Below are 18,904 nucleotides of genomic sequence, written 5' to 3'. Positions count from 1 at the left end.
TTTGCAGATCACCTGACCCATTGCCTGTTTCCGCCCACGCTTTTGTTTCACGTTTTGGATTTGTCTGCCTCCCTCTCTTCAATAAAAGCTCTTATCTGCATTTGCATCCATTCTAACCTCCATTACATTTAATTACATGACAGATTACAACTAAATGGAAAATACTGTACAAGAGGTGAGGTGACTGGATACTGGCTGGCACGCTACCCAATAAGTTGATTATTTCCCCAATGACTATGTGGTGCCAAACTGGACAAAAGTGAAGCGAATGGGGAGAGAGAGAGGCCGAGTGTGTCCATAAGTGCGCGAGAGAGATCGAATGTGTCTGCGAGTCACATAATGGAGTTGAGGACGGATGCAAATGCAGATAAGAGGTTTATTATGTGAGAGACAGTCAGACAAGTAAACTGGGCTGTCGTTTCAGTGTCAACAGACCAAAACAAAGACTTTTGAAAATGAAGGCGTGGCTTCACCCACATTCGCCCCTGATTGGGTCTTCTGGATCATTGCATATCCGTTCCTGATTCGTCAAATCCCTAACATATAACCATAACGCTACTTTAATCATATACACAACAACATGGAGACTGGATCGCAAGCTTTGCTGGGTTTGTTTTCATTCTTAGCAGCCATTGTGCAGTTAAATTCTGTATTTTATAATATTGCAGCTGCCTACATGCGCAAGAGGCGAGCTATGATTAGAGCAATCGGCAACAAATCTCAACAAACAAAGCCCAACATGGAATGCCAGTTTGGACTAGCAACCAACTTCCTGTTTACACTCGTATGCAGATGCCCGATGCGCATGAATGGTCATGTGACATGCGTTTTCGGTCGTGTAGTGTGGACGGAGATCGTTTCTGAAACACAGCGGAAACACAAAATACACTAGTGTAGACTAGTACTAAAAGTAATTTTTCTTCAGGAAAAGACTCCTGCTCCTGTCCTCCTGCTGTGTTTGTGTGTGTGTGTGTTTAATGAGCTGCAATGGCCAACAGCCGCCCACTGACTGTTTTATTCACAGCCGTTTATACCACAGCGGGGTAGCAGTCATTGGCCACACGTATGTGTGTGTGAGAGATATAGAAATGTAGAAATCTTCTACATTTCATTAGTAACACCTAGCTTCTAACAGCTAAGGGTAGTGATGGCTTGGCAGTTAAGGCTCTGGGTTACTGATCAGAAGGTCAAGGGTTCAAGCCCCAGTGCTGTCAAACTGCCACTGTTGGGCTCTTGAGCAAGGCCCTTAACCCTTTCTGTTATCTGTATCATGGCTGACCCAGCGCTCTGTCCCCAGCTTCCTGACATGCTGACGTATGCAAAGAAAAGAATTTCACTGTGACCAATAAAGACTCTCTAATTGTCATTAATGGTTGTGAAAATAGGAAGGGTGTACTTATTTTTCCCCACCCGGTTTCTGAATGTTGGTTTACTTTTTTTGGGGGGGGGAAACTTACAACATATTGAAATCTATTGTTTTTTGTTGTTGTTGTCACTTGAGGTTATTTGTTTGTTTACAGAAGTTGGTGAGGAACACATAATTAACACATAGAATTGAAGGAGAGTGTACTTTCTTTTTCCCGTGACTGTATAATTTGTATATATGATTGTGTGACCTATTATTATTATGAATTTGCATTTATTAAAATCTTGTGTGTGCTATATGTGTGAAATCCATCAGAAGTCCCTGTGGCTGGATTATGAATAAAAAGAAAAAAAATTTTTCTGCCAATAACATACATGACACGTCAACTCTGGGATTTCAGAAACAAATTTCAACAAAATGATGAGGAAATATTTGCTACTTTCTAACTGTGTCCTGGTTGACTATTAATTATGTATTAATTACTATTAATTATGTCTAATGCAGTTGCACGGTTTTAACATTAGACTTCCCAATCTGCACAACCCATAGAGTTACAATATATAGAAGTGCATGCTGGTCATCTGATAGTGTTTTAGCCATGTGATAATGTTAATGTTTTAGCTTTTTTGCTAACAAAAGATAAACATGGAGGCGTTGGTGGATTGTTTACGCCACTATGTCGAACTCCTTGGTACGCTGAAGTCATTCTAAGTTGTCTTTCTAGGTAAGTCTTTTTATTCATTTTTTAAAACTATTTTGTTTAAAAGGTCTGTGCTTCCAGTTGTGTGACTAGGAAGGACATCTTTTAAAAGAGTAGACTTTATTTCCTGAAGGATTTTAGGTAATAGATTTTGAATAACTATTTAAAAAGCCCTTTTTCTGATATTCCAGAATGTGTCTCACGAAATTCTCTACAAAAGCAGAAATTCACCATGTGGATTTAACCTCTCAGTAACTCAATCAGTGCCTTCATCATCTTTAATGGAAATGTTGTTGTTGTTGTTGTTTTCCTGCACGGAATATTTCTGATGTTGCTGGGCGCTTCTGTGACATCACAGCAGGAGTTGGTTCTAAATTCTAATTCTAGACACTTAAACAAAAGCCACCATTGAACCACTTACATTATTGTACATTGGTTACCGAGCTACTAAAACTGCTCCAGCTAAACTGATTTGAACTTATTTTGTTCTCAACAGATTAGCGATAAGAAGAAAATGGATCAGTCTGGAACACGTGAATCTTCCTTTCCAGCCTTCCTGAGCTGTCAGGGCCTGATGACCTTTAGGGACATTTTGGACACCGTTCTTCATCTGAGTGATGAGTAGGTTGATGTTTTTTTCCTCCTAATTTTTATGTCTAACTTAATTTATAAAATTTATAAAAACATAATTAAAAAAAAAATCTTTTACACATTAGACAATGAATAAATCATTAACTTTGTGAATTCTTTTTAAGGGAATGGACGACTTTGTCTGAGGACATGACGAATCAGGTAAGAAGCTAACGTGTCCCGATTTGATCATTTCTCGTATAAAACAGAAACCTGCCGACAGTTACAGTTTTTACTTGTTAAATAAACAACATGGCCTCAGTGGGTTAGTATTCCTAACCTGTTTTCTTTGTTTCTGTGTTGTTTAAACAGCACACAAAACTGAAGTTTGCATCTATCTGCACCGAAATCGTGATGTCTGTGTCGGAGTCCGTCATCGGGAAGATGCTGCCGGATCTCATTGAACGTTTCGGGATTGAATCGGTTCTCCGTGCAGAAGCTAAGCTGAAGGAAAAGGATGAATGTGAATCAAGGAGCCGTTCTGCAACACTGATCTGCTCAGGTCAAAGGTAAACCCATGTACCGTATAACAACCTGTATATAAACACTCACAACTTTGAACTCTAACAGTCAAGTGTCAGTGTCCACTGTTAATATTCAGGGATGAACTTTACTCTACTGTTTAAGTGACTAAAATTGAAGTGATTGTCTAAGAACTACTTCTATTTTATTGCCATAAATATTGTGGTACCTTTTATTTCGATGGATGATTTTGCATCAATTTTCTCTCATTCCCAGTTTACCAGAAGACTCCTCTGATTTGAAATATAACTCAGTTGAAACAGGCATCACTAAAATGAAAGCTGCAGTGCAAGCGTTAAAGACCGTGGCTGATGACTTAAACACTTCCCTCAAAAACATGTCTCCTGAATCTGATGTTAAGCCTGAAACTGACGATTCAGTGCAGCTCCAAAACAAGGCTACATGGGATGTGAGTGATACGCTGGTGAAAAATCGTGCAACAGCAGTACCTGATGATCAGGAGGAACCTTCCAAACTGCTGGCTGATGTTGACAGCTGCATGGAGGAGGTCATGTGGCATCTTGAAAAATTATATTTGGATGAGAAGCAGCAGGCCAAGTCCAGCTTCTATCAAAAGCCACAGTATAAAGGAAAAATGTATAGTGTTTCAAATGCAGAAACGGCATCTGAGGATAGTAGCTTTTTCACAAGCAGGTCTGACGTTATCCTCAACGAAGCCGCTATGGCAGTTACAGACATTCTATTGGAAAAGGCAGTCCCAGAACATGTGGATAAACTAATAGGCGCGTCATTTGACTCTGGGCCTTTTAGAAGTCAATTTTCATTAAAACATGCCGCTATGGATAATGGCAGATCAGTAGTTATGATTTTGGACCAGTTTTATGAGTCGATGCAATCCATAGTGGGACATGCAACAAATAGCTTGGATGCTCTTGCTGGTTTTGTAGGTGATGCTGTTGATATCGGAAAAGAAGGACCGTTGAAGAGTGCACGTACCACCTTAAAAACAGTGCGCAGTCATCTCCAAGAATTTCTTTCTGAATTTAGTCCAGAAGAGATTGACTGGGAGGAGGACGAGCAGGTTATTGACCTGTGCACAGAAGAGGTTATTAATCAAGCCGTTCATTTGTACAGGAATGAACTGACAGACCCGATTTCGTTCACAGATATCGATATCCTGACATCAGCCCCATTTCAGACCAAGTTATCCCATCGTGTAAGTGAGATCATCTTACAGAAGCTGGAGTCCTGTCCTTCATTGATGCCAACAGAAGGTTTCTCAGAAGGTCATCTCAAAGACATCTCTTCTGAGATTTCGAGATCTGTTAGCAGCACATTGCAGAAGTTTGCAAGTGCTCAGCTAGCTTTGAGAAGTGGCTCATCTTCCCAAACTCCACTGAGCTTCTTCTCTCCTTTGATTCTTTTCATTAAGGTGAAGTATAAGCTGAAGCAATTTTTCAGTATGTTTATGGAAAGTCCTGAGAAACCAAATTGCTCTGCAGAGTCAGTAAAAGATGATCGTGTCGTTCCGATTCATATCACAGACGATGGCTCTGATTTGGTATGTGACTCCTTTGAAACAACCATCACTAAAATCAAAGGTGCAATGCAGGAGACAATCCGGAGGATCGCATCAGGGCAAAAGTCAAAGGCCGTAGCCGATGAGATGAACAGATCACTCAAAAACATCTTTCATGAATTTGATGTTAAGCCTGAAACTGACGATTCAGTGAAGCTCCAAAACAAGGCTACACGGGATATGAGTGATATGCTGGTGAAAATTTTTTCACATATTTTATCTCAGTCAGGTTTTGACCCCAACATAGTGACGTCTTCTGAGGCCAAGGATATTACTGAAATGGTGGTCAATGGTTTAGTCAATGCTGCTGAGGAAAAAGATGATCATGCATGTCGAAGTGGGACCTTGATCTCCTCCAAAAAGCCTTGCTCAGATCTGCAGGATGCAGCACCAGCAGTGCCTTATGATCAGGAGGAACCTTCCAAACTGCTGGCTGATGTTGACAGCTGCACTGAGGAGGTCATGTGGCAGCTTGAAAAATTATATTTGGATGAGGAGCAGCAGGCCAAGTCCAGCTTCTATCAAAAGCCATGGTATAAAGGAAAAAAATATAGTGTTTCAAATGCAGAAACGGCATCTGAGGATAGTAGCTTTTTCACAAGCAGGTCTGACGTTATCCTCGACAAAGCCGCTGTGGCAGTTACAGACATTCTAATGGAAAAGGCAATCCCAGAACATGTGGATAAACCAATAGGCGCGTTATATGAGCACTTAACAAATCTAACAGCTGAATGTCTCCCCAAATCAAACAGAGTAGGATGTTGTTGCAGTATCTGTTCTGCAGGGACTGAGGTCAACACCATAAATTACATCCCTTGCTATTCCGAGCTACTTTACATTTTTGCGGAGGAGTCCGTCAGGGGCTCGCATGACTATGTGCTAAAGCCCAGCCCTAAACGTACATATCTGCCATGGTCTGATGAAGGTGCTTCAGGCAGTACTTCTGAAGTCATTTCAGGCTCAGGTGCAGAACATGAAGATTACCTTCTTGAGGCTGCAGGGACTGAGGTCGACACCGTAAATTATATCCCCTGCTATTCCGAGCTACTTTACATTTTTGCAGAGAGATCCGTCAGGTGCTCTAAACGTCCACCTCTGCCATGGTCTGATGAAGGTGCTTCATGCAGTACTTCTGAAGTCATTTCAGGCTCAGGTGCAGAACATGAAGCAGAAAAAAACATCTTGGACAGACCAGCTGGCCGCCCATCGCCTTTGTTTGAAGAAAGTCCTGAGAAAGATGATGATGTTCTTCCGATTCATAACACCTACAATGGCAGTGCTCATGTAATAATGGATGGAAACGAGTTTTTGTTCAAAAGAGAAAAGGACACTGTAGGTGAGCAAGCAGATTCCCTTCGTGAGACACCAGGGACATTAAGTCATCGCAGCTCTGTAGATCCAGCATCTGCATCCATCAAGGAGGAGGAGGGACATGGGTTTGACATTATTCCGGAGAAAAACTCACCCATAAACTGTGGCTTTAAGGTATGAAGGATTTGTGTCTTTCAGTATGAAAAAGTAATTTTGTAACATTATAAACAAACGTTGATAATTAGGCTTCTCAGTTCATTTATCACTGCAGAGGCCAGTTTCTGTTTTTTGATTTCTCCTTTTATCTTGATAAATCTTTCCTAGAACGTGAACATTGGTGCAGATGCAGAATATGGTGCAGATGCAGAATATGGTGCAGATGCAGAATATGGTGCAGATGTAGATGCAGATATTCTGAAAGTCAGTGAGCAGCCCACCAGTTCCACCGAGGAAGACCTTCCCAAGAGTAAGTCTTTAAAATAACACTGCACTGAACTTTTTCCTAATCCTCAGTGACCTCCTTTATACCTGATGACTTCTTTTATAGAAAAGTCGCATGAAATTCACACATAAATAATGACTTCATAATTCATTCACGTGTAGTTTAAACACCTTTTTCACATGTAGGGCATGTTGTTGTATTTTCACGTGTTGTTTCGGCATGATTAATTTTTTCTTCACATGTGCGACACGTAGTTTTATTCATCAGATGTTATTTTCTCACAAGATCCATTCCAATCCTTCATTTAATGCTCTGATAACGATCTAAAAAAGCAGTTTTGTCATTTTTCTATAACTCGGCTTCATCTTATATTTTGCAGTTTCACGCCGTGATTCAAAGGTCTCCAGGCGCTTCAGGAGTTTCCGCAAACGCCTGAACAGCATCTTCTCCCGCGACAGAGATCAATCCACTCTCTAACTGCAGAAATTAGAAATGAACGTTGATGTCAATGAACGCTGCTTAACCCAATCTCTACAACCCAATCTCTCCACTGTCTCCTTTGTGAAAGAATATATGCAGTGGGCTCCAAAATCTGAGACCACATTAAACATCTGGGATTAAATTTTTTTTTTTAACATCAATTAGCTATCTCCTATTATCATATACTTTATATTAGCTATAAACAATCGTTCCCTCATGGTCATCACTTTTTTTCCTTTTTCTTGAAATGAATATGATGAAAAAACCCTAAACTATCATGTTACCAAGAAACTGGAAAGTGCAAACGCCTCTGTCCTGAAGACTTCAGAAAACTATTCCAGAACACTGATGCTGGAGAACTCCATAAATTTTAAATAAACGTCTCCTTACAGGAAACTCGACCTCATCAACCATTATACACTGTTCTTTATTAAATATCACATTTTTAAAGTATGTTGTAAGGCTTAAGTTACGATGAGTGTTTGACACACAAGTCCCCATGAACGAGCTGTTACTATAGGAATGATAACATATTAGAACGAGTGCATTAAAAATTAATCAACATTTTCTGAGGAGATTTTTGCTGCAATTCTTTTCATTATGAAATCCAACTAAATCGCTCTTAATTGTTAGAATTTCTATGGATTACAAGTTTGAGTTGTCTAGCTATTCCTCAAGCTGCTATTGCTAGCAATAAGCGAAGGTCTATCACCACACATGACTGCCCTAACCTCTGCCTGTCTGCCTGTGAAACGTGGGATGAAGGGCAAAGAAGACAAAGGGGAACGTTTTGGATTTGGTGTGTGGACTTCATGATGATACTAGCAGATAGGACTGAAATGAGGTCCATGACTGGACATTCGCCTCTGCCCCATCTCACATTTCAGAAGGGCCATTTGAGACATGGCTCTGTCCCTCAAGGGAATAAAAGGCAGATGAGAAAACATGGCAACGAGAGAAGAAGGGCATGAGGGAAAGAGTTCGTGGCCCCAGGCTGTAGCTCATTTCTCTCCGAGTTCCCGCAGGCACTGAACAAGTGGACAATCCCATCAAGAGAACAGGACCCATTTTAGAAAGGACCGAGGTCTCGACTCCACTTCTTTATCTGCTCTGTGGATGAAATGTGGCATTAAAATGCTTGTCAGGCCCTCTGGCACCGGCATGTGTACAGATTGTGCCAACACACAGCCTCATTTAGACATCAGAGATCCGTCATGGTTGGAGAGGTGTGTTTCCAAGGATGTACGAGACATGCTGACATCACACACAACCTGGTGTGCTGAATTTTAATTTCAATTACAGAGGTATGTTAACAGGTATTTCATGTTGATAAGAACTTTCTGATCCTTTTTTTTTTTAGAAATCTTACATTGAGTCTGTTAACATTTTCTGTAATATGCTGGTATGGAAATCTCAGTGTCAAGGCAAAAACTGCTCTGTCCAAAATAGTGAAGGTCAGCAGTAAAATCCTAGGTGTCCAGCAAAGAACTCTCACTGATCTGTACAACACACAGTGCGGAAAGCTGAATCTATCATAATCAGTACCCATCCCCTTCACTCTGAGTTTCAGATCCTACCTTCTGGCTCCCGGCTTAGAGTCCCCCCTGTAAAGTGCAATAGATATTCATTTATTCCTACTGCTGTTTCCCTTCTTAATTCAGGCAAGGGGGATGGTTTAGGTTTAGGTTAGTTTGGTTAGTATTTTCTTCTCAAGGATTTTTTTTTTAGTATTTTACCGACAGACGAATGATGGGAGTCATAGTGAAGTCATAAGAAATAGTGAAGTGAAAAGTACACTAAGGACTGAGAAGAATGGGGGTAAGCACATTATTTAGTGCACTGGGTCTGAGGGAAAGGTCAGACTAACTATAGTGTTCAGAGGAGAGCCCAGAATATGTATTTGGCCAACTGATACTCGGCCTACACAGACCCACCAATTTCTTACTGTAGGTATGGGGCTTAAGGCAGACAGCTGCAGAGGGTACTTGTGTGTGTGTGTGTGTGTGTGTGTCTGTGTATTACCCAAATGTTTCATCATAGAGGCAGAATTTGAGGCTTCTCTTACCGCTGATTAAAATCTGCTACCTATTTGACCATTTGACCAAAGGATTCCTCTCTCTCTCTCTCTCTCTCTCTCTCTCTCTGTTCTCTCTCACTTTCTGTTTTTAACCCTCCCACTGTATTCAGTCCACATTTACTTCCCCCCCCCGGCCACTTCTGGAGAATCAGACAACCCCGGCGTGTGTGAACTTCACACAGGTAATTTTATTAATCTGAAAATTGACTGATGCAGCTGCGTAACTCAACTCTGAATACTAAGTGAGCTATATTTTTGGGATATAGCCTGTGGACCTAAATTACCAACTCTGAAAATGTTAGCAATATATAAAATCTATAAACATTTTTTATGGACTACTAGAGCCACTTCTTAAAGAGAGGGAGAACAATGAATAAAAACGCATGAAGTAAAATAAATAGGAAAGGAGAGGAAAAAGAAAACGTCTCTACACAACGTCTCATTCCCTTCTCAAGGATCAGGGTTACATGCATAACCAAGATGTTCCCTTTCAAAGGGAACTCCATGTTGCATTAGCTCAATGCTGTGGGAATGAAAATACCCACTCCGTTATACCGAGGGTACAGCCTGTATAAAAAGATCCAAGCCCAAGGGTCACTGCAAGACACTCGAGCCTGGGGTGGAATGTATATCCAGGCTGTAATATTGAATGAATGTGTGCTGTGTAGACCACCCCGCAGCACACACATACTGTAAGAATAGCCCTTTGGACAAAGCCTTCGAGAAGGTGACCCCCCTAGTGGAATAAACCCTTATGTCCAGAGGTGTAGCGAGACCGCGCGCCTCATAAGTGATAGAGATTGCTTCAACTGTCCAATTAGAGATGCGCTGCTTCAACACAGCATCACCTCTACTGTTGCCACCAAAGCAGACAGGCAGCTGCTCCGACTTACACCATTAGCCAGAGCTGTGGGCTTAAGTACATTGAGCCCTCACTGGACACAGTCGGTGCAATGTCTCTTGTTCCGGTGTGAGGAACGGAGGAGGGCAGAAAGCCTGCAACACTGCAGGCAAGGCAGCAGATATAGGCACCTTAGGAATATATTCTGGTCTAGGATATAGGAAGGCCTTGGCTAATCCAGAGGTAAAGTCAAGGCAGGAAGGGGAAACAGAGAGAGCTTGTAGATCTCCTACTCGCTTGAGAGATGTCAGGGCCAGCAGAAGAGCTACCTTTAGAGTCAGAAGCTTTTCAGAGTCTGACTCTAAAGGCTCATATCGGGCACCCGACAAACCTTCCAGGACCACAGAAGGTCCCAGGAAGGTATGCGTGTGTCTGCAGATGGGCCTCCGCCACCTGACACCATGCATAAACCTCGAAGTTAGAGGATGCTGCCCTACAGAGGCTCCATCAATAGGGGCGTGGCTGGCCAAAATGGTGGCCATGTAGACCCTGGTTGGAGGAGGAACCAACCCTGCTGAGAAATGTCTTTGTAAGAACTCCAGGACTGCAGCTGTTGTGCAGTTTACTGGGTCTAGCTGACGCTGGCATGCGTGGAGTTTTGCCAGATTGGGCAGGCGAACTCGCCAGCAGAGAGGCACAGTGCCAGGCCAGTGGTGTGCACAGTGTGAGCCGTTGTGCCCCAGCTGGTTGACGTCAGCCTTCGCAGCAAGTTGTTGCACGAATTGACCTTTTGTCGGGTGTTAAAGCAATGAGCTTTGTACGTGAGCGCCCTGTCCAGTGTGATCCCCAGATATCTTGGGTGAGGGCAGTGCTTGATCTCTACACCATTCCAGGTGACACTCAGGGCTCTCCTTGCTTGGTGGTTGCGCAGGTGAAATGCGCAAGTCTGCATCTTTGAGGGGTTAGGCCTGAGACAATTAGCCTCATAGTACTGTCCTAGATGTTTCAAGGCCTCAGACAAGGTCGACTTTACCACTTCAAAAGAACTGCTCTGCGCTGCTAAGGTCAAGTCATCTGCATACACGAATCAGTGTGTCTGTAGTGGGCTGGGTTGGTCTTTCATGTAGGTATTGAACAGGGTCAGGGCCAGGACGCTACCCGGTGGAAGACATCTCCAGCGACTCTTCCCCGTGTGGAGATGGACTTGGAATCTGCGGTTGTGGAGCAGCTAGTTGAGAATTTTCATGAAGCCTCTGTCCTTGGTAATATTTCTAACTTTCGTAAGAAGTCCCTTGATGTTGACCGTGTTGTAGGCAGCAGATAGACCGACGAACACCCTGCCTGTAATCATACCGAGTTCATAGCCTTCCTCTATAAACTGCATCAACTTCAGTGTCTGGGTCATGCAGGACTTCCCGGGTCGGAACCCAGCCTGTTCTAGTTTGAGTTGGGGCTCAACTACCTGTGCCAGCCGGTTGAGCAAGAGGCGCTCGAACAGATTATAGGTGTGGCAGAGAAGAGATATTGGTCGGTAGCTTTTGGTGTCAGTGGGCATTTCCCTGGCTTCAGCAATGCAATAACCTTTGATTTTCTCCAAGCACTTGGTATTCTAAGCATTGTTAGTTGTTGAAAAGTGCCAGGAGCCATGATGTTGCCACTGGACCAAGGTTCTTGATCTGCTCTATGGTAAGATCATCAACACCGGCTGCCTTTCCATTTTTCAGAAGTTTCACTGAAGTGACAACTTCAAACAGTGTGAACGGTTTACTTATTTTGCTGCTGTCTTCCTGTGCTTCCACTACTCGTGCAACTCTAGGTAGTCGGTGTGGTGGTTTACCGCTGAGCAGCAACTGGCTCACGACCTGATTATCGATGACTTGTCCAGGGTTGACTAGCTGCAGGGGGGGTCACCTGTTAGCCTATGGAGGGTGGACCAGGCTTTTTTGCTGTTGTGTGTCATGTCGATGTTCGCAACTGTGTCTTCCCATTTTTTCCTACAGCTCGTGGACAGCTCTTGCATCAGCTTAGCACCGGTCTGTACGGTTTCCTCAGAGAAGGTGTCACTCTCGTACAAAGCCTCGTACGTTTTAAGAAGTCCTGATGCATCTGTGTTAAGATTAGGGACTTGGTATGTGCGGCAGCCTCTCAGTATGGTTTGACATGACACGTTCGGAGTGTCATCATCGATGCCACAGATGAAAGAGTACAGAGTTTCTCATCGATACCCTCTGCATCGATACCCTCGAATCGAGTCCAGTCTGCTTTACCAAAGTTGATCCACAGCCAGAAGGGAACCTTAATGGGTTGTACTACAGCTTGCACCCGACACATGATGGGCCTGTGCTGTGTTTTCGGGATCTGTTTGCAGACGGACTTCGAGCACTGTGGGCTGATGTTCTCATTGACGAAGATGAGGTCAGGGTTGTAGCCACGCCGCCATCATCCGCTGTTGAAGGATGCAGGTAGCGTCGGGTTGTGGAGGAGAGTGAGGCCGTTGGCCTCCGCCCATGCTTCAACCGCTTCACTGTCAGAGTTGGTGGATTGGTAGCCCCACATCGTGTTGTGGCTTGGTTGAAGTCTTCAACAATCATTCTAATCCATTGTTCATCTGAATCGCTGATGTCCCAGGATATGAAAGGTTGGACAGGTGGTTTGTAGATGGATGAAATTGTGCAGGTACCGAAGTCCACAGTGATAAGCTCCACAGTGTCCCGACAAGCACAAGAAGAAGATGAAACTGTAATGTCCGGTTTGGTGTAGATCACACTTCCATGTTTTTGGGTGCGGAATTTCCACTACTAATGTCAGTCCGGGTATCTGCGGCCTAGTTTGGCCAAAGTCACAATGCGTCTCTTGGATGCATAGGATATTATATTGCGTTTCGTGGCACATTTCCGAAAGGAGTAGCGCTTTGTCTTCTGAGAAACCCTCTATGGTAATAGAGATGATGGTCAGGGCTGGCTCTGACAAGTGCCGTTTGGTGTCGCATATTACTGGTGGAACCATCGTGGTGGAAGGATTGGCCGCTCAGCAGTATGATACTGAACGTTGCCCAGGGTGCGCCAGGCACTGTGACGACATGGGTTGTCAGATACTTCAATTGTGCCGTATGGAAAGGCTCCTTCCGTGCACTTCAGAAGAATCAGTGTCATGCGGCGATGCTTACGTGTTCTGAGAATTTGGAGGTGTCCCCGGTTTCTAGACTCGGGTCGCACTCTAGGGGCATCTCCTTATTGCAAAAAACGGTTATGACAGACGCCTCCCTCATGGGCTGCGGCGCAGTCTTAAATGGCTGTCCAGCTTACAGTCTTTGGAGTGGCCCTCATCTGGAGTGGCATATAAATCGCCTAGAGATGCGGGCCATATTTCTAGCACTGAAGGTCTTTCTTCCTCAATTAAGAGGTCACCACGTGTTAGTTGTGACAGACAACACAGCAGTGGTCTCATATATCAACCAACAGGGAGGGTTATGTTCACACCCCCTATTCAGCCAGGTGCAACTAATTTCTCTCAGAGATTTTATCCTTGGACGAAACCCCCGACTTTTCAGCCACCACTGAAATGGTCACATGTGCAATAGGCCCAACGGTATGACATTGGCTGCTGCTGCCATAAGGCCCAACAATCTCACTTAGAGACTTAGAGACATCTTGCTCAATGTTGAGAGGATTGACCCTACTTATGTTGGGGATAGAAACGCCCTCATCGTAGAAGAATCCTGTATAAGCCCTAGAAAACTTGTCCTCTGCACTGGAGAAAGCATACTTTTCTTAAGGTTCAACCTGAACCCCAAGCTCCTCATGTGGGTGAGAACAACATCTCGATGTTGAAGTGGCAGTTCTGTTCCCTGGATCATGCTAGAATTAACCAGTCATCCAGGTAGTTTAGTATACGGATGCCCTGGAGTCGCAAGGGAGCCATAGCAGCATCCATGCACTTTGTGAAGGTGCAAGGGGATAAAGCTAGCCTGAAGGGAAGAACCAGATATTGGTACGCGTTACCTCCAAACGCGAACCTCAGGAACTTCCTGTGACTGGGCGATATTCCTATGTGCGAATATGCGTCTTTTAGACCTATCATCACAAACCAGTCCTCGAACTGAATCTGTGGCATGATAAGTTTGAGCATCAGCATCTTGAACCTGTATGTCTGAAGAGTATGGTTCAGATGACGCAGATCTAAAATCCCCCCCATCCCCCCCAGGGAGATCTTACTTTCTGCACTAACATCGGGCTCTGTTCTGTGATGACTACTGTGGTGAGCACACCTCTGAACCGGGGGGGTCGAGCTCTGAACTGGACCCGGGAACCCTTTTCTATGGTAGACAGAACCCATGGAGACACATTTAGCAGCAGCAGTTTCCACGCTGGCAGATGGTCTTTTAGCGACGTTAACTTTTCCACATTGTGTTGGAAGGAAAGCATCAGATTTTCATTGCCCTGTGACAGCTTGCTGACCAGAGAAAACTGAAAACTTGGGACGACCTTGGTTAGGGGAGACCCTACAGTAGCACTGGGGGCTATCTGCCCTAACAAACTCACGTCCCCTGATACATCTCTCCGTGGCCCATCAGGACTGCTCCTTCCTTGCCTGCTTGGCCTTTATGGTCATTCTCAGATCAGGTTTATTAGCAGGCTGCGACTGTGGCCATCCGGTCCCCCTGGCTCTCCGCGGGGAGAGGCAGGCCACCACACTTGCCTTTTGTGCCTCCCTCACACTAGCTCTGGCCTGGGCTCCACTCATGGATGCCCAGGCAAACTCGACACGATGGAGAAGGAACTGGCTGAATGCCGCCGTTTGCTGTTTTGCTTAGCAACACCTGTCGGCGATGACATTAACGGTGCTGCCAAAAGGTCGGAAGGTTTAACAGGGGTGTCCAGCATGGAGACCTTATCTTTGTCCCCCATCCCTGAGAGGTTTAGCCATAGGTGCTTCTCTGCCTCAACCATGCTACCCATTGAACAACCGATTTGATGGGCTGTTTGCTGGGTCACCCGGAGAGACAAATCTGTGGCGCGGGGCAGCTCAGCCACTGCCTCGGGCCCAATTCCCTCCCTAGTGTCGAGCTCACTAAGTAGGCCTGGTTGGTAAGCCTGCAACACTGCCAATGTATGCAGTGACCCACAAGCAAGACCCGCTGCTGCATAGGCTTTTCCCACCAACATCGAGGTAGCCTTACATGGCTTGGAAGGCAAAGCCGGCCCCCCTAAAATGCCACCACTTTCCACATAGCTAAATTGCCGTGCTGTTCACTTCCTATGATGGCCAAATAATCAGACGTTACGGGGTTGTAAATATGGCTAGTGTATGGTTTTCCCCAGAAGCATGATATTTCATCATACACTTCAGGGAAAAAAAAACTTCTTTTCTGCATTGTGAGGGAGATTTATTTTCACTGGGGAGGAAGTGCTCATGCAGCCTGCAACGAGCCACTTCCTCTTCCCCAGGCCAAGTCTAGATTTAGTTTTTCAACTGCCCTAGTAATCACTACAAGCAGCTCTTTATATGCTTGAGAGCTGCTCTCTGTTTTTGGTGCAATGGCACCCCCTACTGGCTCAGAGTCATAGAGGGTGTTTTGGCTTTCCATACTGGAAGGAGTAGTCGTGACACGAGCTTCAACGTCTGACGGAGAGCTGGACTCAGAAGACAGAGCAAGAGATAGAACAGTGCTCGTCTCCGGTTCCTCTTCTAGATAAATACGAGATCCCCAGGATCTGCGAGGCTCTGAAACCCATCTCCCTTCTGTCCGAGAAGAGAGCGAGTCATGAGCAGAGCTGCCTAATTGTAAGGCGCTCACAATGCGCACCGTCAGACCCCTCAAGGGCTGCCCTGGCATGCTCCACCTCTGAACACTTTCCACAGAAGGTTTGTGTGTGTCTTTTTTCTTCTCTTTTTTTAAAGGGATTTTTCTTTCATTTTTTTAAAGATAGAGAGAAAATGAAGCATCTTTTTGCGAGCGTTACACAAACGACCGACATGCAGTTTCGCTGAAGATAATAAGGCTGACAGCGCGGTTCACAGATGCTGTTTATATATCACGTGGCGGGCTTAATTGCTACGTCACCTGATCACGGCAGGCATGGTGTTACACAAGCTTCATATACTGGTCACGTGCGAGGGCACTAATATTGTTTCTTTCTAATTCCATCAATTTTCTTATATTCACCACCACCACCACCATCTCTCTCTCTCTCTCTCTCTCTCTCTCTCTGTGTGTTTGTGTGTGTGATATCACAGAACACTTCACAGACAAACAATTTGACATGCTTGATATTCTGCCATCTTGATCATCAACAAGATGTGTTGTGGGGAGCCTGGAGCTTATCCCAGGGAACTTGTGGCACAAGGGGACACAAACCCTGGACCAGGTGCCAACCCATCACACATGTTGTTGGACAATCAGCCAACAACACATGCCTTTGGACTGGGGAGAAAACCTTTTGAGAAGGTAGTCATAACCCATAAAGCTAATGTTGATGATTACCTTTTTAAAACATCGGTTAGTATGGTAAATGTTATAGATTTAACCAAGTGCTATGTTTGGGATCTAAAGCTAACACTGCTATAAACTAATTTAAAAGTAGTGAAGGGGAACTTTACACTGTTCACCATGTGAGCGGCCATGTTGATTTGACATTACTCAACATCAACATTAGAGCATCCTGGATAGCTTGTTGCTAATGTGACTTGCTATTGTCTGCTGCCTGGCTTGGTGCTAAGCTACTCGCAGTTGTCTGCTGTTGTTGCTGCGCTGCAGTTTCAGTCCAAAATGTTGCATGAATGTTTGAAATTTCACTAGAACAGAACCAACAGCCACTCAGGCCTGTAACCGTAAAAATGTGCTTAAAGTAGCTTTTTGTGAGTTTTACACTCTTTGACAACGCAATCAAAAACAGGCGTCCATGTTTTTTTCCCCACTTTGGGAAAGGACGTCATTATAACCATGCAAATCACCTCATACAAGGCACCATGAATGTAGCCTAACAGCTCATGGGACACAGAAAGACCACAGTTCTTCATCATTAGTAACTTTTCTACCTCTGGAGTTTTTTTCTCCAGGTGTTTCTGGTGGCATAGTGGTAGAGTCAAGTAAACAAATGACAGATATGCATATTTACAGCAATAAACAGATACAGACAGCTGCATTGTGTTACACTGCTACTTTATATTCAAACACTGTTCTGATACACAGGAGGCTGCTATCCTCATTAATCTCTTCTCACGAGTCTGCCAAACTGATGAAGATTTGCTCACGACTGCTGGACACATCAACTTTAAATCCGCTCTGAAAGGCAAAAGCTAGAACCTGAGCTTCTCTGTTGTCTCTGACACAATACGAGGCTTCACGAGCAATTCCGGCTATACGAGCCTGATTAATTAATTATAAATATTATTAGCAGTCGCTCGGGTCTCAGTCCTGTAACAGTTCACTACGATAAAGCTGTAGGTTGGTGTTTGAAATAGTCGAAGTATTATCTTGTCCCTCTACTGTGTTCAGTTCAGGTGACACAATCTGCACAATGTTTCAGACCCTTCATCTTGGGCAATGTCAGATCTACTTGGTAAATGTCATGAAATCCACTTTGTTTGAACTTTCACCCTTTTCAAAAAGCTGTCTAAAATCCATTCTTTCATTTTGATCAGATAAAGAGACCCTCAAGTGTCTCTCTGTGATTACACTCCCCCGATACTGAGAATAAACCCACCATCATCTGTTTCATGTTCAAACATTTTTTTTTCTTCTTTAGGGAAATGGGAACAGATCAAAAGACAAGCTTTTCCTTTCTTTATTCCAGATAGAGTGAGTAAATGCCATGGGGCAGATGTTTTTCCACGTTTAAATAAATGATAGTCTTTTATTTGTCAGTTAATCATTCTGTTCATTATTCATTAACAGAAAAAAAATTATTATGTGTTTTTATGTTGTGAGTAAAATTGTTTGAGGAAAATGAAATTGATGCCTCACAGCTCCAGGGTCTGGGGTTCGAATTTGATCTCAGGTTGCTGTCAGTGCCGAGTTTTGCATGATCTCCCTGTGTTCACATGGGTTTCTGCTGGGTTCTCTGGGTTACTCTCACTGTCCAAAAACATGGTGGAATGGTGGAATGGCCTGCTCCTGTTTGAATGGTGCCCTGTGATGAACTGGCATCCATGGTGTAGTCTCCCACCTTGTGCCTAGTGTTTCCATATGGCTTTGGATCCATGGCTATCCTGATCAGGATAAAGCAGTTACTGAAGATCAATGTATGAATGAATGAATGGATGAAAAGAATTGCAACAAAATGCGATGAAAATACATTTGATGGAATAACTAATATAGTAGTGCTATGTGTAAGATATGGGAGATATGTAACAGTCAATATGTTTACATGGACAACAATAATCTGATATTAACCTGATTAAGACAATATTCTGATTAAGAAACTACCATGTGAACAGTGATTTCTTACACTTTAATCCGACTAAAGTCATACTCGTAAACACAAATCGAATTATGACATGTGGAGTATTACCGTTTAGTCGCATTATCGAAGTACATTATAGACATGTACACACCTTAATCACACTATTAACGTTGTGTGGGAGTTTTCACCGCATTGTGCAACCGGACACGTACGCACATCTTATAATCTATTCATAACATCCAAGAGGAACTTTTTACAAAGGAATTCCTAAGAAGTTAAGAGGAAGGGTGAAGATGATAAAGAATTTTATAAATGAATATGGACAACGATTGGCTGATGTGGTAGCAGTCTGTGTGGTAAACTCATGAATGAAATTCCAATGCACATACGTAGTTGCAGAAATAAAACTTTTGGGTTGGATTGATGAGTTTGGTGATGCTGCTCTGGTTGCTGTCCCAGGATCTGAACTTTTGGAGGACCTGTTTATATATGAATGTACAGCATACATGTTCATTTCCCAGGTTCAGGATATTTAGTCCATGATGGGTGACAAAAAACAAAACAAAACAAAAAACCCATAAAGTGTGTTA

General features: G+C 43.7%; 1 protein-coding gene across 1 annotated transcript; it reads left to right on the top strand.

The window, feature by feature from the left end:
• The first annotated feature begins 2,428 nt into the window (after positions 1-2,428).
• On the top strand, positions 2,429-7,558 carry LOC108269556 (uncharacterized). The gene is made up of 6 exons (XM_053682795.1): positions 2,429-2,687; positions 2,822-2,858; positions 3,009-3,205; positions 3,435-6,243; positions 6,394-6,535; positions 6,891-7,558. Exons 1-6 carry the CDS (start codon positions 2,581-2,583, stop codon positions 6,986-6,988), a joined length of 3,390 nt encoding a protein of 1,129 aa, XP_053538770.1. The 5' UTR covers positions 2,429-2,580; the 3' UTR covers positions 6,989-7,558.
• Positions 7,559-18,904: the final 11,346 nt, after the last annotated feature.

Source organism: Ictalurus punctatus, chromosome 9, assembly GCF_001660625.3.
Source record: "Ictalurus punctatus breed USDA103 chromosome 9, Coco_2.0, whole genome shotgun sequence".
In the NCBI taxonomy this organism is placed as follows: domain Eukaryota; kingdom Metazoa; phylum Chordata; class Actinopteri; order Siluriformes; family Ictaluridae; genus Ictalurus; species Ictalurus punctatus.
Note: the sequence above shows the minus strand (reverse complement) of the source record. Positions and strands in the feature narration are given on the sequence as shown.